This window comes from Pezoporus wallicus, unplaced genomic scaffold (genome assembly GCF_028554395.1).
Source record: "Pezoporus wallicus isolate ANWC-B61680 ecotype Strahan unplaced genomic scaffold, APGP_CSIRO_Pwel_v1 contig_7339, whole genome shotgun sequence".
Lineage (NCBI taxonomy): Eukaryota > Metazoa > Chordata > Aves > Psittaciformes > Psittacidae > Pezoporus > Pezoporus wallicus.
This window is the reverse complement of record NW_026636333.1, coordinates 2,137,378-2,157,051: the sequence shown is the minus strand read 5'-3', so window position 1 is coordinate 2,157,051 and position 19,674 is coordinate 2,137,378. Positions and strand designations below refer to the sequence as shown.

Below are 19,674 nucleotides of genomic sequence, written 5' to 3'. Positions count from 1 at the left end.
CCCCCCCCATTGGTCAGAGCAAAGAATGTTACCCGGACCAGATTGCTGTGTATATAACCAGAGGATGTGATGTCTTTTGCCCAATTATGGGTCTTGTGTAAACCTTCCAAAATCTTCAGTAATTGTATCATTAAAATGACTTCTCTGGTATATTGACATTTAAAAATTAAATAAAAAAAAAAAAACACAACAAAAATAAAACCCCAAAAGAAAGAACTTCCTCCTCTCAATGACATGCACTGAGGATTTTCACCATCAGTGTTCCATATACAGAATATAGACACTCTTTTCAACCCCCCAGTTTACTTTTAAACAGATGAAAATAAAACTTCTAAAAGGCATCCGGAAAGGTGTGCTTATGGATTAAATGCTATGATTATTCAGTTTTACCTTGGATGGCTTGTCTCAGGCTGTTCGTATGTTATTAATTTGCTAAAGATACAGGCAGAAACTTTTTTTTTCCTCTTAAAATATGAGGCTGCAATTTCTTTGTATTATTCTGATGCTTTGTGGAACTCTATATTTACCTAATTTTATGTTATTTTTACACTGATCATTGCCGTCTACCAAAATATGACAAAATATTATTACAAAATCAAGCGCCACAGATTGCAGGAATTACGGATGTTTTTTCTTGCGTTTTGAAGGTCAGTTGCATTAGGTCTGACTTGCTCAGAAATGTATCAAACGGCATGAGGGTCTTTTGTCATTAGCATTACATCCGCATTTGGGTTGTCTCTAGTGCAGTTCCTATTCCTGGCTCAGAACTTCCAAGGTCTAATCCACTATATCTGGAAGCTAGTGCCAGTTTTACCTGTGACTTTGAGTGCTTTGTGCAGGGCTGTTACTGTAAAGGATGGTGAATAATGCTACTAAATTATAAACCAATATATTAGGGTTAGACTGTACCACACAAGTCAGTGGTGACTTTTTTCACCTTTATTCCCAAGCAATGTAGGTCATCGCAAAATAAGGCTGCACAAAAATGCAGTGTAAGTTACTAGGAAATGGTTTCAATTAAACTCAGATTTAAATCTGTTAAAAAAGTTACTAGATGATGTGAGTGCAGCTGTGATTAAATGAAGAAAAAATATTATTTATTATAAATTTCTTTCCTCCTTCGTATTACAGCACAGCACTTATAAGTACATATGTCATTGAATGGAATTGATAACGTAGGACGTAGTTAATCTGTGGAACTTCTTGTTTCATATCATGGAAGTAGATTGCTTAGTAAAAGGTGTACTAGGTCTTGAGGTTTATTTATTGTTTAATGCTGCATAAATACAGTGTTTTGCAACTGTGTAACAGCTGTTACGTTTTCACCACTGGGTAAAAATTGAGTTATGACTTCTGTTATTAATAAATAGATCACTAGGAAAAAAATGGTTTTATAGAAGTCATGAAAGGGCTTAAGTGTTCCTTATAAGGGTTTTATGCATGCAAAGCTGTGATTTATACTGTCAAGCAATTCTCATTTAAATGTATTTTACATATGTAGTATGAGAAGATCTCATGAATGTATAATCATGGTATCTATATTATACATTGATAAACAGTGATTGTGTCCCTGTGATTGCAGATAACAAATTTTTCTTCCCCAAACTCACTGTGTTGTACAGGCAAGATGAGATGTCATCGGGATATACTTCCCAAGATGTTTTGCCTTATGTTCTGCTGTTCACACCTCCCTCCATCTAAATTAGCCACTCTAGCTACACTATACCATTTCTGTTTTACCTTCTCCCTCCTGATCTCTCCCCGGTCACCAATGGAGTTGGCAGTGGTTTGTTCTGTGGTTTTGGAATTCTGCATGAAGGTTACAGAATAGATGGGTCCTTTCATTTTCTTCGGGACAATGGTCTACCCAAAAGAAATCTGGACTGCGTGATGTCTCTATTTAAATATGTCTGTGTTTGCTTATAGTGCTATTTTATTTTTCCCCTTGAGCATCCAGGTTTGGCTACGGCTTTAGGAAGAAGACAAGGTTAGGCAGTTATTTAAATAAATAAATAAAAAAAAATCTTGTCCAGAGTGCAGCTAAAACTGTCAGCCTCGGAGCTGTCACACACGATTTTATTTTTTCTTGTTCCTGTTCTCAAAATAAGAACTACATAAGTGCCTGTGCGCTGCTTTTTAACATCAGAACATTACTGGATAGGCTACTAAGGGGGTTCTGCACTTTATGTCCAGTATTAAGTGCTTTTAGGATGGGATCCTGTGTAGTACTGAATGCATAGCACCATGGCAGCTGCGTTTGTCATAATCCCGTGCGTTCCTTTTACGTGATGTCCATGTGACAAGGCAGGGAACTGGCTCCCGAGCTGCCTGTGCCAAACACTTAACTGATTGCCTTTTTTTTTTTTCCCCAGGTTGATTTTTGGACAAGTGCCGGTTACAATGGGAGGGATAACACTGAATTCCTGTGGGTGTGGTGGGACTGGCAGCTCCAGTTTAGATTGGGTTAAGTTGGGTCAATACTTTTGGAGTTGGAGCGTATTTAATACATACAGCCTATAAATCTACCTTGCAAGTCTGTTTTTCCCCCAGTCTGTCTTCCAAAGAAAACAAGACTTTCACTGTCTGTCACTCTGCAGCCTCTGAACTTGCTAGCTTATTTCAACCCCATTTGACAAAGGGGTGTGAAGTTTTTAAGTTTTGTGGAAATTATTGGCAGGGCATAGGAAGAAGACAATGAGAGAAAGACATTTCTAACTTACACTCTCTACCCATGCCAAGAAGCAGAGACCAGCTGGCCTGTCAGCACACAAGGTAATTGAATTAGTCATTTGTCTGTAGAGGGCTCCAAGTACTGAGAGAAAGAGTAGGTTAGGCTGTGTAAGACAAAAACATGTAGAAACTAAGCTCAAGTAGATTCCTTGCTCACAAGGCTTGAATTTTGTAATGTGGAGATAAATATCTCAGGAAAGTTAAAGAGTCTTTATTTGGCCCTATTTCAAGTGCATGTGTGTAAGCATGTGCATGATTATATTTATTTATTTTTATTATGTGCAACAAAATGCTTATATTGGCATGTGCTGGGCTGTAATAGTAACTGAATTAAACAACTCTTATTCTGAAGCAAACGCCCAGACTTGCATCAAAATAACTAAATTGGTTTCAGTTTTTATAGGATCATCCCTTATGGCAAGAAGACAAGAAGTCAGGCATCAGTTGCTCCAGGTGGAAAGAAATCTAATTCAGGCTTTTCTGTATTACTTGATAGAGAGTCCTGGGTTGGGAAGAGATATATTTACATACAGATATGTATTTCCTGTTTCTGCAGTGAAAAGTTTCCAGAGTCTTCCTTTCAGATAAAAGTTCAGAATCTATAAACTTGGTACTTCAAGAACAACTTCTGTTGCCCAGAGCTGGGTTCCACATCATGAGTACAAAGGAGTGTCCGGGTACTTCTGTTGTCCTTCATGTAGTATAAGTGCCTAAATTTATGCTAAAGCTTTCTCTTTGATTTGGAGAGATCAAAATCAAATGTATTTATTCTTGCTATACACAGTAATGTTCATTGCCTGTAGTTTTAGTATATTTTGGTAATTCATAAGACTGTTAGTTTCCCAGAAGTACCAGATATTTTTTAATTCGGTTAATGTGTTTAAAAAAAAGACTTTGAGCCCGGTGGTTTAAGGAGAGAGGTAATGAAGCCTCATGCATCTCTCTGATGGATCTGTTTTATATATATATATATATATATAAACAGAAGGTTATGCCCCTCTCCTGCTTGGGTGCTTCCCAGTTAGACTGAGGTAGACTGAGGCTGCCCAACATGTGCCAGGCTTTTACTGCAGGTGTGCAGGGCATTAAGCGTAATAAACATTATGTGCACTGGATATGGAAGATTTAATGTCTACACATAGGGTTGGAGCTCTGTGAATGCTTTGTCAGCCCATCAGCTGACTGGGAATGTCAGGCTTAGGCAGCTTGCTTTACATTGGCAGTTTCCTCACCAGCATGGCAAATCTGGTGTGGCTGGCAAGTACTGAATTGGCAGTGCCTGTGCAGAATGACTGCTGTGTGCATGTGTCTGCGTCCAGCACGATGATTCTGCACATACACACAGTGGGATCATCATAGGGGCTGGCACTGCAGCAAGCACAACTCATTTGGCCAACCCTCCAGCCTGGGTCCCTTCTGGAAGGGGAACGAGTATGCAGGTGTATTGAAATGTGGGTCACCTGTGGAAGCACTTAACTTCCTCTTGCAGCTTGTGGCTGTGAAGCATTTGGTTTGTTAGGAAGAGGAGGTAGTGTGGTTCTCTAGGATATCTAGATGTGCTGATTAAATGGATTTAGCCTTATGTATTATAACAGATGGTGTTGGAGAAGTAAATCAGGCCTGTGCATTGTGTGGACAATAAAAGCAAAGACAAGAGGAAAACATGACTGAATTAACAGGAATTGAGAAAATGAAAGGTTTGTTCAGTTGACTTTGTTGTTTCCTAATCTGTTAGTGTTTTCTGGTTGTTAAGTGCTTCTGTTTGTTTCTTGCTGATGTGTTTCTCTGTTTAGCACTTGAGTAGGAGGGGAGACATACTTGGTGATTTTTTTTTTTTTTTATCATTGTTCATGATATTAAGCTATAGTATCTGTATATAGCCTGGGTGATTTTTTTATTATTGTTCATGGTATTAAGCTATAGTATTTGTATACAGCCTGGGATGTTTGAGTCTTTCAGTTCTTGATTAAATGAGCAGGGGGGAAGAAAGCAAGCTAAAACATACAGTTAAATTAGAAAGCATCTATAAAAATCCTGCTTTTATAATATATTGTTACTTTTAAAAATGACTTAAATTCTTGTGAGAAGAGTGAGATCTAGATGTACATTCTGAAGTAAAGATGATATGCTAGAGGTATCTTCCACTATTTTAAATTGTATTTCCTATTGGAAAGTTTAGTGGACTTCTTTTGAAGTGATTAAAATCTCTGAATCTGGAATACTTCTTAAAAGAAAGCTCACATAGTGGTTACTGTGGTTCTTCTCAATAACTAAGGTTGTTGGTTATACTGCTGCTTGTTTCTAAAATGTTGTTCATCCATATGTAGAAGCTGGGAGGACACAGACAGGCAACAAATGACCACTTGCAAACCATACGGTTCTTCTAGGAGGCTTTTGGGGACAATTTTTTTATGCTGTCCTTTGAGATACTTCCTTCAGCTGTATTTTGACAAGATAACTAAGTAATTTCAGAGCCTGGCTGCTAGAGGAAGGGGTCATCCCATTATTTCAGCCTCTAGCCCCACATTCTTATCCCCTGCCTTGTAGCTCCCTGAAGCAGATCCCCAGGGAAACTGAGCTTCCAAAGTAATCTGAATCTGCTTGTTTAGTGCTTTGAACTAACCAACTGCAGAGTTTGATGAGTGTGTAAGAGAGGTGGTCATCAGGTACACAGCAGGGAGTGGGAGGAAGTGGGACTGCTCCTCGTCCTTGCAGGTAACCCTTAGACCAGCTTAGCTTTTGCGTGAGGCTGAAGCCTTGCACAGCGACTGGCGATGGTCCTGTCCGCTTGAGAGGAGCTCTCAAAATGTTGCCATGGCTCTGTTCTATGAGATGTGCTATGATACATACAATGAATCCTACTGTTTGTTGTAACAGAAACCTGCAGTTTCCACTTGGTTGCCAGGTTTGCTGGGTCCCTCCTGATCTTTTAAATGTGAGAGCTTAGGCACTGCTTTGTTCCAGAAGCTGGAACTGCTTGCCTAGAAATGTTGCTGGGGCTCCTAGGTTTGTTTCTGTTAAGCAGCTGTATTTTCTTGAGTCTGCTCAGTTTATTCTGCAGAAGGCTGTGGGGCTGTGGATATATCATTCCAGTGCATGCCAGGTATTACTAGTGTTCCAATGTCAAAATAATAATAGTGTTTATCATCTTGTGCAACTGACTTTGTGTTCCAAAAACCTGATTCAGCTCTACCAGGTAAGTGCCAGTCTAGTGTCATTAGAAATTGTGTAAAGTTTTTCCTCAGTTTTTGTCCTGTTTGACTTTGTTGAGCATAGGTAGCTGTTTGGATGAGGGTTGGTTGTTTGATGATGGGTTTCGTAATTATTAGGGAAAATTGATTTTAAAAGAGTTAAACATTTTATCAGATATTGCTGTTGGGCAGGGAAGATACTGGGGGTGAACAGTAAAAGTAGATGTGGGTTGTTCTAGCTGTAAGTCACTGTAAGTATAGACCTCCTTATGTTCCAGAGAACTCTTTAGTTCGTAGCTCCCAAACACAGCATAAAGAAACAAGTACTCCTGGGAATGAGGTTTAGAAGCAAAAGCTTGGGTTTTGCTCTACTGTGAATTGCCATTACAAGGAAAAACCAACAGCCATACTTGGAATTATTACACTTGTTTTAAATAACCACTGTCCAGACCAGCAGAAGAGCTGATTTTGCAGTCTCATGGTCATGCTTTGTGCATGCCTTTATACCAAAGGACTGGTTAACATTAATAGGTCATGTTACAGTAGCTGTTTCCTTTTGGTAGTCCCAGTTTGTAGTATTTGGAAACAGCCTGTTTACCTTAAGGGCTTTGATTTGCGGGTTCCCTTCTGTTGCTTTGTTTTTAGCTTACACATCTAGAAGTAATGGTTGGAGGGTTTAGTCTTCTTTATTTCTGTGAATAGGAATGAGTTTCAGCTGTGCAGCCAGTCAAAATTTCAGGCTATCTTCGTATTTGGACTGATTATTGCAGGATGACAGGTTACCATATGTCAGCTGATCTGTGGTATCTGATTCACAGTAATTGTTCATGTGTATGCTCTTAGCCTGTGGCAAATGGAAGGTAATTTGAGTTAGCTTGACCCTCTTTCATTACACTCTTTCAAGGCACTCCCTTCTCCACATGGATTGTTAGACCTGCTGGAGTGCCTTGGCTAAAACAATAATGCAGTTTCTGTCCCCAAGCTAGTTTGGGTGTATCTCTACAACAGCAAGATGAGGACTTCACCACAGTTTCCTTTATTGTTGCTTGTTTGAGTCTATACCTTGCTGAAGGAGGGATTACTACAAAGATGCTACCCTGAAAATCAGTCAGATATTGCAATTGCCAGGTGTGTTTTTCTTCAGCAGAACTTAATGAAAGCTTTGTTAGCGCATTTTAAAACGCCACGAGTAAATAATTTATTTCACAGTATCCACATATAAGTGGGTTTTGCTTTGAGTTCTTTCGGAAGATGCTTGGTAGTTGAAATCATTCTAACACTGCTGTAATGCTTCTGGATGTTCTGATTCAAAGCACACTGAAATCCCAGCCAGCTGGAAGATTCCTGTTGACCACAAATGGCACTTGAATTTGATCTGAAAAGATGTGGAAGGTAAAACAATTGATTTCCTTTTTAGTGCTTAGTTCTTATTTGCAGTTTGATTTTTGTGACAGTAAATACATAACTATTGATGAACCAGAATGGATAGCTATTAAAAATCTAAAATACTACTTGAATGCATATGGAAAAATACTTTTCAGTAGTTGGATATTGCTGTCTTGTTTTGGTGTCTTGCTGAATTTCTAAGGTTTCCAAAGAGAAACTCAGAATTGCTCTTGAATCTACCTCACTTCCCTTTTCCCACAGCTAAATCTGGTTAATTAATTACTGCACTACTGATCTTATGTGTATATGACGAACAAATAAAGCTCCTTCCCCATTTTTCATTCTTATTTGGCCAGTGAATGTTTAGGAGGTATTTTGGGCAATTTACAGTTCCCAAGCCTCTTGTACTTGGGAAAGTGAGTGGAAAAGTGTGACTTTTTTCTTTCTTGAAATTCAGATCCCTTCAGACATAGTCTTGGTGCCGACATGCTGTAGTCCTTTGAGAAATAAATAGTTGTGAAAGTTTGTCAGTGTACCTTTTGTGAAAACTTAATGTTGCAGAAGCATAGGAAAGCTTATGATTTTAATAATTATTCTAAGAGCTGAGGGCAGCTCCTGTTGGAGTCCAGAGGAGGGCATGAAGATGCTCAGAGGACTGGAGCACCTCTCCTGTGAAGACAGAGTTGGGCTTGTTCGGCCTGGAGAAAATCTCTGGGGAGATATTAGAGCAGCTTCCACTACCTAAAGGGGGGCTACAAGAAATATGGTGAAGGATGTTTTACAACAGCATGTAGTGAGAGATCAAGGGGTAATGGATTTAAACTGAAATAGCTTAGATTTAGATTAGATATTAGGAAGTTCCTTACTGTGAGGGTGGTGAGACACTTACAGAGGTTGTCCAGAGATGCTGTGGCTGCCCCATCCCTGGCAGTGTTCAAGGCCAGGTTAGACAGGGCCTTGATCAACCTTGGCTAGTGGAAGTTGCCTCTGCCCATGGCAGAGGGGTTGGAACTGGCTGATATTTAAGGTCACTTCCAACCCAGACCAGTCTGTGATTCTATAAAAATGGCTGCTTTGTAGCCAAATAAGCATTTCCTGACTATTAGGAAAACAAGAAACCAGAAAGATGACCCAAATGCTGTTGGGTCATCAGTTTAAATTGTGTGTAGTAGCTCTTCAAATTAATGGTTGCTATTTCCTTAAGTTGTTGCTGTCTTGAAGGAGGAAGGATAACAACTTTGTTTAGATGGTTGTTATGTTAGTCTTTAGCAAGATGTGATGCTTCACCTTTCTCTGAAGATAGCAAGATCAGTGACCATCTCTTTTGGGAGAAAGGTTCTGTCCCTTCACCTTCTTCAGCAGTCATTGAAATCAATTACTTAAACCAGAGTTTACTCTGGAATTTCACTCCATTTTGACCTGTATTGACAGCAGCTGTCCAAGTCAAGAGCAGGGAGTTGAGCTCCATCCGTTGCGACCTCAGAAGCTGCAAGACTGAAGGTCTGAGGGTGATTGCAGTATATAAAAATGAGTAGTGCATTTTCCAGCACAGGAGAGTTGTTTTATTTGCATCCATTTGGTGCTTCCTCTCTGCTTCTAACTCTCTGCAAAGCTATATAGCAATTGAATATCTAAGGGATGTGATGCAGATGGTTGTTGAGAGAACCTCCCTCAACACAAGTTGTTCAGGCCTTTGGCTAGCTAAGCATCAATGGGAAGGAGGAGAGAAGTGCTTTGGGCTACTCTTGCTGTCTGTATGATTAGAAGAAGAATAGGTGTGATTGTGATAATGGGTAATACCTGAATGATTTCAGGTGCCCCTTGATAATGAGTTTAGACCCTTTTGTATCTTGTGAAATTTAGCAGTGCCTGCTTCTTGATCAGTAGCTTGTGATCAACAATCTGCTGATATGCTTGACAGCATCAGTGTGGATGCTGGCCCTTGTCAAATTTTACTTTAATTTAAAAGGTTTAAGTAACTGTAAAAGGCACACCTAAGCGGGTTCAGTGGGTGTCTAATGCAGCTCTGTTCTCAAATAAAGTCTATGTTGATGTGATGCTGGATTTCCCTTTTTGTCTAAGTAACATTTGGACAGTTGAGTTTGTTAATGTTACAAGTGTTAAATATTAGAAAGGTGAATGTATTTTATCAGTTAAAAACAAAATAACATTAATAGGTAATCTTAAAGGAAAATATTGGTCAGGCTGATGTTGAAATAAACACATTATCTTTTAAGGGCTTCTTGCTTTAGTATAGATATTAGCTATAGCTTCCAAAATACACAGGCTGAAAATAAAAAAAGCGAGTATAAAGGAAGTGTTAAGTTAATCTTTAACTTAATGGCCCCATCCCTGTCAGCGTTGAAGGCCAGGCTGGACAAGGCTTGGAGCAATCCAGTCTAGTGGAAGGTGTCCCTGCCCATTGCAGGGGGTTGGAACTAGATGAGCTTTGAGGTCTTTTCCAACCCAAACCATTCCATGACTTGATGAGTTGTAAAAATGTGGGGGGAAAGAAGAACAGAAAATGAATTTTAAAGCAAATTTTATTTGAAAATTTTAATATTGATACTTGGTAATCTAGTTTAAGATCCATTTCAGCATTTACCTAATTTTTCAGCCAATGTCTTTGTGGACAAATTTTCCAAGAAACTGAAGATTTGAGTGTGCACTCTGCTGTGGGTTGCTCTTATGCTGATAAAATACAGTGGAAGTTGAAAATAGGTAGTGTATGAAAAAAAAATAATTTTAACTGTTTGAAAGGCCTACCAAGCAATACCTGCCATTCACTGGTGCTGCAAGAGTGGGTTCATTGCTATGCTCCTGAGTAAATCCTAGCAGACTGACTGCATAGTTTGTTTCATTTTTTCAGTCACCTTAATGGCCAAGATCTCAGAGAGCACTAGGAGCTGCTGGTGTAATGTTTTTTGTGTGTAAGATTTAGAAAAATTAAACAGTTGCATGAAGTCAAGACCAGTAGCTCAAACACTGAACAGACTGTGAAATCCTGGTGAGTTTGGCACAGTGATTTCAGACTAAATATAGTTTGGGTGCCACCTTCCTTAGCAGCAAGGTTGGACTCCAGCATTCCTCTGGACAACCGCTGTTGGCAAACAGATAGTCTGTTGAAGTAGTACTGTAATGGTTGGGGAAGGCAGAAATATTCAACTGGTTTTGTCAGTTGAGTGGTAGAAATAATTACCACTTTCAACATGAGCAAGTTTTAAATAGTAAGAAAAACTGAAGAAATGTTCTGTGTTTAGTGTTTTTGTGTTGTTTTGATGTAGAGATGTAGTCACTAAAATGATGTGTATATTCTGTATGTTAAAAATTCGCTATGATTTTTCTTAAGAGATGTGTGTAGGATCCTGTTGCCAGAAAGGCTGTATTTTTCAGTAACAGAAATGTTGTGTGTGTGTTATGGTGGTTGGGGGAGCTGCTTGAGCCTGGTGAAGTTTTCTTTTGTAAGATTTCTGGGATATATTTTGTCTTCCCCCAAATTCTTCATTACTGCAGAAGTGACTGAATGTATTACCAGAAAGTAATTTTAATACCTCTAGTTTGTGAAATTGAAATGCGGTTTAAGAAAGGGGCAAAGAGGGGTAGGTCAGAATAGCAAGATTGGAGAACTTGGTACCCCCAAATCCTGCTTGTATTGAATTTGTAGTATAGTTTAAAAAAAATGAACAAAAAATAAAATGGAACAAAAGAAACCCAACACCTTTTTTATTAATGCAGGTAAGTGATACCTTTCCTCTCAAGGCATGCCTCTTCCTCTTCCCCATCAGGTATTTTTCATATATGTGTAGGCAAAATTCTTCTCTATCTGTTTCTCCAAACCTAGCTGGCAAAGTCTCTCCATCTAGATAAAATTTCTGTTAGTGAGAGTCTCTGTAAAAGGCTTGATCTTGGGGGTTTAAATTAAATAAGTTACATTTTTAGTGTTTTTTTTATTGTAAAAATATTCATGTATGTGTGCATGTTTAACTTTTTTTTTTTTTCCAGAAGAGTAACTTAGTGATTCTTTGTTTATTCTTTCAGTATTTCTGGTAAGGGTAATGCAGTGGGTGGAGTGAGGCAAAGGATCAGTTTTTACTCCAGAAGGTTCCTGAGTTGGGCTTATTCAGCCTGGAGAAGGATCAGGGGAGACCTTAGAGCAGCTTCCAGTGCCTGAACAGACTGCCAAGAAATGTGAAGAGGGACTTTTGACAAGGGCATATAGGGACAGGACAAGGGGGAATGTCTTTAAACTGGCAGAGGGGACATTAAATTAGATGTTAGGAAGAAATTCTTCCCTGTGAGGGTGGTGAGGCACTGGCACAGGTTGCCCAGAGAAGCTGTGGCTGCCCCATCCCTGGCAGTGTTCAAGGCCAGGTTGGACAGGGCTTGGAGTAACGTGGTCTAGCGGAAGGTGTCCCTGCCTGTGGCAGGGGTTTGGAACTAAATGAGCTTTTAAGGTCCCTTCCTACACAAACCAGTCTGGGATTCTATGGCTTGCTAACCTCACAGAAATCCTTATTTTTGTAGGAGTTAACTTTGGAAAGAGCTGTTCTGGCATTCAGTGATGTAAAAAGATCCTCATCAGTGCACCCAGCTTTAATCCTTCCTTTCTGCCTTAAGGTCTTACATTGGGGTTGCAGTAAGTGTGGGGAAATGTCTCTTATCCTACCATTTCTTACAGTGATTCTAGTGATGTACTGGTAAAGGATCCCCTTTGTCTTAACAATTTCAATATTTACCTTGTATAACTTTTGTGTCTTGTAGGCTGTCAGTGGTGTCTATCGGTGTCCTCCTTGCCCACCTGAGGATTCATGGAGTGCCATTGTTCTGACACCAGTGGTGGGAAATGAAAGTGTAAAGAAATGATGTGACTTGCCCAAAGTCACCAGGGCATGGGTTCGCCCCTGGTTTAAGCAGTGTAATTGCAGATGACCACCAGAAGGGATTTTTCTCACTGGTGCTTTGCTTCTTCCTTCCTGTGTTGGAAGTATCATGCTCTTAAATTGGTTTAATTTTATCATGGAACCACATCTGTTGCAAAGCACAGAACTGAACATGATGCTCTTGGGTTCCTGTGGTTGGTAGGCTAGTTTTAAGCTATGCAGTCTCTTTTCTGGACTTATTTTAATACTCAGCTAGTCCCAAGATAAAAACCGCTTGGTTGAATAGGGAGTTGTTCTCTCTTATCATTTGTCCTGTGCTCCCAGCTGATCCCTGTTCAAGGTGAGGATCACTGAACAGCTCAAGACACAGTTGCGGTGGTGTTTTAATCTTTTAGGGCGGCATATTAAGGAAAATGGGAATTGCAGTTGGCCGACTTAATTATGCTGGGCTGAAAACTGGAGCTGCTCTTGAATTGCCATGTGAGCTGTGCAGCCATCTGTCATTGGGGCAACAACTTGTGTTGTAAGGGGCAGCTGGCAGGGTTGAGGCTGGCTTCAGCTGGCAGACTTAGGGGTTTTTAATTTGCCACTGTGTGTCAGTCAGAGCCCTTATTTGTGGGTAAGGAAGAGAGTGAGGGTTGTCTTAATTGTTTGTGCAATTAACTTAAAAAATCCCAAGAGGAGCAGTGGGCATTTCTGTGAGAATAAATTACATTTCTCTAACTTGCGTTCTGTCTCCTTACGGACTATTTCTTGCGGTTTTCGGATACAGCCCTAATGTTACAGCTGTGAAGCCATAGGTGTGCTTGTGGGTGCACTGAACTATACATGTGGCACAAGAAAATAATATATTCTTACTAAAATGCAGTGTTATATTGTGAAAGCACAAATACTGAAGGAAGTAGATTGAGAGACAACCTACAGAAAGGATCATGTGGAAGATTCAAATGTTGAGATTTTGCACTAGTCCTTTAGAAACTTTATCTTACAGGCTGCTAAGTAAGGACATAGGAACTCTTAATGCTTCAATTGATATGGACACTGCTGTGAGCAGAGAGGGGAGAAAAAACACTAATAACATCATTTCATCTAGGGAAGGCTGTGTGGGTTTATGAAAGGTAATTGTTGAGAAAAACTAGTTGGAGAAAACCCTGCAGTTGGCAGTCAAACAATATATGGCTTTTAGTTTGAAATACTTCGATTTTCTTGTTTTATTGGGAGAGGGGGTAGTGTTTCCTCTCTTGGCTGGCTTTCTTGGTTTGGTTTTATTCAATACCAAGCAGGAATTGATAGGTTACTAGTTTGGGGAAGTACAGGGCATCCCAGGATGGCATTTTACATTGGCTCTTGCATAAGTCTGATTGCTGGTACTTGTTCATCCCATACAGCCAGCTAATATGCAGCAGGTAGAGGGTAGGAAGCAGCACTGCTTTAAAAATGGATTCTTAGTCCTCAGTCTGGTCTGGTGCAGGTGTTAGCCTGCTTTAACTTAAACCAGTTGCTGTCTGCTCTAAAAGGACCTTTATAAAGATGGTGATAGCTTGGTGTATGTGTGTCCTGTCCACTTCTCCCCATGCTTCTACCGCATCCAGTAGCCTAGAGATCATTAAAGGGCATAGGTGTGACTTTGTACTGTTAAAAGACACTGGTTTGGGCTCGAAGTCTGTGTAAGTATTGGTTATGCCTTTCCAGTGTTTAAAAATAATTGGTAGGGCCCTTGGCTGTTAAGGTTGGTGTCTTATGAACATGCAGTAGGACATGTCTGAAGCATCTCCTCATTTTACTATATGTAGCACAGGAATTTTTCTATAGACCTGTCCTACATAAACCATGTAATTTGCCAGGTGAAAGCAAATTTTTGATGGGAGACTTTCATTCTTTGTTTTCAGATGTGATGGAAGCATTTGTCCTTAATTGCTTCAGTTTTCCAGGAAATTATATTTAGTTCTCTGTACTCTTAATTCTGAAAACTAGAGTTGATTTAAAAAAAAAAAATACAGTGATGTGGAATAAAATGTTATAATTGTGAGGACCAGAAAGGACATTGGCAAACTCTTGTACTCATTTATAATGGCAAAATAAAGTTCAGTGGCACTTTCAAAATTACTTCCAGTGTAATGTTTTCTGATAAAGGATTTGTCTGATGCTGTCAGTATTTTGAGTATTCAAGTCCACGATTTAGCTGCTTTGGTTTTGATCTTTACTATGGCACCACACTTCGTAATGGATGCATTAGAGACAGTTTTATGGTGGCAGCCATGGTGTCCTGTCTCAGGCAGTCCCATTGCAGGGCTGTGGAGTCCTGGTATTATTTTTTTGTTAACTTGTGTTTTGATGCACATTGGTCTCCTGTCTCTGTGGTGATGAGTGGGGAGGATGGGACAGTGGTACAACTTTTTCCTTCCCTTCTCTTTATCTCAAGTGTCTTTACAGTGAGCAACACTAGTTCACAGTAAGGTTTTGTTCGATAGAAGTTGCTCTTTACTCAAGATGTCTGCAGCTCTGTGTTTCTCCAGGGGCACCAAACCAGATCTTTTTTGGTATTTATCATTGGCAACTTGGTTGCTCTCTCTGTTGGTTCTAGTTTTCCCTTTTTAGGTTTTTCTTCCATTCCCAAGTGTTATATATGAAGGTTTGCAGATCTTCAGCCATAGTTCATAACTTTTTATTAAGAGAGCTTCTCTCCTTTCCCATTTGTTCTCAAAACACCACAAAATATATTTTTTAAGGCTTTTTTTCTTTAGCCTAAAAATCTAAGCTGAAGTAGTCAAACTGGATTTTGTTTTTTGAAATGACTTCTTTTGTTGTGCTTTTTAAGTTTGAAGGCACTAGCTCTCAAGTGTGGAACATGATTAACAGATTTCTCAACCTGTTACGTTATCTTGCAGCTCTTCACTTTGTCTGCAGGAATGCTGACATTTTGTGACTAATAGGTAGCACCATGTATAGTGTAAATGGTTCTCACCCTTGGAATATAGGAGAGTTTGTTGTAATGAAGAATGGTTTTAGTCTTTTACCTAACTGCTGCTTTTAAAGTCTTGTTAGCATAATGCTGGTTTGTGTATGCTTAATTATATGTATTCAACACTTTACTGCCTGGCAGTAAATCTGGGCTGAGCTCTAAATATGACTTTTACTCTCCCAGTCTAGGTTGTTATAAATGTTTAATGTTTAATTTTTTTTTTTCAGTCAGGTAACTGTGTTTAACTAATGCAGTTGATCAGAAAGTAGCTCATGTTATTGCTGTCTGCTTTGCTTAGTAGCAGATGGGAGCCCTGATATATCTGAATTGCTTCTCTGTATGTTTAATTGAAAGTAATAGGTATATATTGCTTAAAGGAGCTGTCAGCCTCTTGCATGTATGTGAGGCCTAGAGTAGCTTGTGGAGTGTTTCTCTACGTGGTGCCTGTGTATGTGCTGCTTTGTTGTTGAGTACTATGGGCTGCTACATTGCCCACATGTCAATTGAGGTGTTAGAATGACATATACCTGTTACCTAGCGCTGGTAGAACTCTGTCTCTAGGTGTGGGAAGGGTTGGTATTGGGAAGAATGTACGAATAACAGTTCCTTCAGCTGAAACTACAGAAGTTACTAGAAAATGGGAGTTTATAAGTTTGAGTAATTCATTTCCTTCCACCCCCACTCAGGAGAATCAGAGTGTGTATTGAACACAAAAAAGTGATAACATTTTTTCTTCCTTCTAGAACTTTATTTTTACTTGTGATAAGTGTGGAGGCCCAATATATTTTTTTTTAATTATTATTATTGTTATAACCTAAACTCTGAATAGTTACTGTTGGGTTTCTTTGTTGTTGTGGTTGGTTGGTTTGAGGTTGTTTGTGTGTTTTGGTGGTTGTGTTTGGATTTTTTCTTCCCATTTCTAACTTACTATGTCTGGTATTAATCTTGCACAAGAATTTAGGCATCACTTCCTCCATGTCACAGCATGTATATTGATGATGGATTTGCTTGGCTCTGTTGGGTTGCTTGGTTCCTCCTGTTTCATATTCCCCTCTGCTATTGTATTTGGTTTTGTTGTTTTTATTGTTATAGCGGTCTTACTTTTCATGTACCTTATGTGCATACTCAGATAGCAAAAGGAGGAAACTCAAAATCAAATGCTCCGTGCAAGTGGGGCAGATGCAGAAAAGACTCGGGGCATCTATTCCCAGCTGTGTCTACAGAGATTAGTGACTGTCAGGAGGGAGAGGTTTATAAACTTTGCAATTAAGAATGGAGGAGAATCAAGTGCAAGTAAGTGTCCTCACTCAAGACAGGGGTCTTGTCCTGCAGCCTTTTTCAGTCCTTAAGTGAACAACCAGATGTAGGAATCTCAACCTCACCTGGAGAAGTCTGGTTTGTGGTCAAAAAGCGGAAGTAACTTGGGGATTGGGTGTATCCTAGTGAGGGATAGAAATGCAAACACAATTTGATGAAGAGGAAAAAGCAGAGATGATCTTAGTAGGGGCTTGTATTGTTGTTATTGATGGGTGGGTAAAGGCTACATGGATCAAGCTTCCTCAAGAAGGAACTGAAAGGGGAGTCTTTCAAAAGGGTGGATGGTGTTCTGAAGTGTATTTCTTTGCCTAAATGATTAGGAAGGCAAGTCATGTTTGAATAGGTACTATACACTGGAGAATTGTGCTGTGAAGGCGGCATCCTCTCATTTGTGCTTTATGCCTTAAACTGTGTGAAATATTTGGGAACCAGCCATAGCTGCTGTGGATTAACTTCAGAATGGTGAGACATGTTGCATGCTGAAAGTTAGTATTTTAAAGAATTATTATTAAAATCTGTATTCTGTGTAAAATAGTAACAATTACATGTGAATAGTTTGCTTCAAGTAATATACTGTCACTTTAGTATAAAATGTTTACTCAACCTATAAAATAGGAGCAGGGTTTTTTTTAGTTAGTCGTAATTTGAGAGGAAATATTTCAAGAATTAATCTGACAGTTGTTTAGAATGCATCTTCAGACAATTTTTATGGCTGTGTTGAGCATGAGTATAGCAAACGTGGCTCACACTCCCATGTGCTGAACCAAAGTACAGGGGAAACATGGCAGAACTCAGTGCGCTTGTAGAATGTCCTTGATACATGTTAGAACGCTTAGAATATTCCAGTTCTGTTAGTGGAAACCCGAACAATGATCTAAGGATGCTGTTCTGGATGGAATATAATTAAGGGTTGACATATAATTCAACCATTGTTCAGTGGAGGAAAGCATCTACTTCTTTAGTAGGCTGTGTTCATGACCCATGTGGCATATGTTGAGTGCACACAATATATTTTACTTGATAAATCGTGAGCATTCAAAACATGTTTTTAAACATAAAAAATAGAGCATAACAGACTAAATGAACGTAGTTGTGTCATGGGGCTTTTTATGCTTTTAAATATATGTACTGTACATTCTGCATGCATAAGATTATTGGGATCTGTTCTACTTAGGTTGCACTCCAGACTCTTGCTATCCTGTGATGGGCATTGGTCTGCTGAGAAAGCGGATTCGGCTTATGGAGTTGGCTGTGTAAAAGGTAGTACCACGGGTCTGTAGATGCTCTGCATGCAAGGTTTTCCTCTAGGAAGGCTTAAGAGAAGCTCTCTTCAAGGTGAAAATGCCAGATGGTCAATAAAACCCTCTTGCCTCTAGAAGCGATGGTTAGTACAGGGTTAGGGCTGAATTGTTGGCTCTGACTAGTGTTCCTTCAAGCATTGCATATCTCTGGAATCAAATTATGCAGGAAAGGTAAAAGCATAGGAGCAGAATGGGTGCGCTCTGACTCTTCTTGGTACTTAAGATTCTTTCTCTTCTGTTATCTAGTATCTGCATCCTACTTGTAACAGAGGCCTTGAACGTTCCTCCACCAGAGACAGAATCTTCTAGAAGTCCTTTGAGAATGTGAGATAAATGTGGAATTTTTTTAATTTTTTTTTTTCCCTTAGGAATGTTTCTGGAAATTTTTTTTTTTTATCCTTTGAAAACTTTGAAAACATGAGAGGTGGCTGCTAACAGAAATAAGTCTTTGGTGATACCCTAGCTTTGTTTACTTGTTATTTTCTGGTTATGACTGGACACTTTCAACTGCCATAGTATTTTCCCAGATGTCTTGGGTTCAGCAGTAAGTGTCATTTTCTCAGTCTCAGTAGCTGGTGCAGTGCTGTGTTTCGGACTTTTTGCCTGGGAACAGTGCTGATAACACCAATGTTTTCAGTTGCTGCTCAGTAATGTTTACTCTGACCAAGGACTTTCTGAGTCTCATGCTCTGCCAGGGAGGAGGGGAAGCTGTGAGGAAGCAGACAGGACACCTGATCCAAACTGACCAAAGAGGTATTCCATACCACAGCACATCACGCCCAGTATATAAACTGGGGGCAGTTACCCGGAAGGACTAGATCGCTGCTCAGATCGGGCTGGGTATCGGTCGGTGGGTGCTAAGCAGTTGTATTCTCTTCCCTTGTTATTTCCCTTATCATTATTATTATTGGTGGTAGCAGCAGTGGTTTGTGTTACACCTTAGTTACTGGACTGTTCTTATCTCAACCCGTGGGAGTTACATTTTTTCGATTCTCTTCCCCATCCCTCCAGGAGCGGGGAGAGGAAGAAGGGGTGGGGAGTGATTGAGCGATTCGTAGTTCTGATTTACTGACTAGGCTTAAACCGTGACACCAGAATGTCGCTGTAGATAGTGCAGTATGCCTGTCTGCTACTAGTGTCTCTATCAACTGGAGATAAAGATTCATTCCATCATAGTTCAGGCTCTGACCTGTTTCTCATCATCGTGCCTGTATCAGAAATCCAGACAGCACTGATGTGAAATAAGTCACTGGCTGTTAAGTATTCCACTTCAAAGATAGCAGTCTGATTTGATGTCAGGCTTCACAGTTTTTTCAGTCATGGTTTGACTGATGCACCAAAATTTCTTTGTGTTCCTTACTTGTTAGTCATCAATGGTGGCATATGCTCTGACATCTGGGGGGGGGAAGAAATACTGTCAGCCAGCTACTGTATGGTGCCAGGGTTCTTCAAGGTGTAATCTGTATTTCGAAGTAGCCTGCCTTCCAGCCATGCTGGCTGGAAGGCTTAGGCTTCACAGGGTTGGAATAATGGCCACTTGTCCAGCCCCTGCTTGGGAGCATAGGGAAGCCATGGGCTGTGTGTTTTCGTCACAAGTTGAATTGTTTTCCGGAGACCTTTGGGGGGTGGTGTGTTTCTGAAATGTATGCTTGTGTGGCATCAAGATGCTTTTGTTATCTTTGAGGTGGAGGGAAAAGGTGGCCATTCTATCAGAATGTCAGTTGCACAGTAGTGAGTGTTACTGTATAGTTTGCAAGTTCAGTAAAGAAAAACATGGGATAAGTGTGATTAATGAAATTAAGGACTTTTGCTACTGAATTGATTTCCTAAGCGTTGGCACAAGCTAAAGCAATTCAGATCAAACATTAGAAGGCGTAGTTCACTAAATACTCCCTTACTGTCATCAG

At 39.8% G+C, this 19,674-nt stretch overlaps 2 protein-coding genes across 2 annotated transcripts in view; one reads left to right on the top strand and one right to left on the bottom strand.

Annotated features, from left to right (window-relative positions):
- Positions 1-4,236: 4,236 nt before the first annotated feature.
- FBXO11 (F-box protein 11) overlaps positions 4,237-19,674 on the top strand; it is a 70,429-nt gene continuing 54,991 nt past the window's right edge. The window contains exon 1 of the mRNA XM_057400072.1: positions 4,237-4,427. Coding sequence (XP_057256055.1) covers positions 4,394-4,427 — 34 coding nt within the window. The 5' untranslated portion in view covers positions 4,237-4,393. The remainder of the gene's footprint in view (positions 4,428-19,674) is intronic.
- EPCAM (epithelial cell adhesion molecule) overlaps positions 13,904-19,674 on the bottom strand; it is a 293,898-nt gene continuing 288,127 nt past the window's right edge. Inside the window, exon 10 of the transcript XR_008971049.1 lies at positions 13,904-13,915. The gene's annotated coding sequence lies outside the window, so the exon portion shown is untranslated. The remainder of the gene's footprint in view (positions 13,916-19,674) is intronic.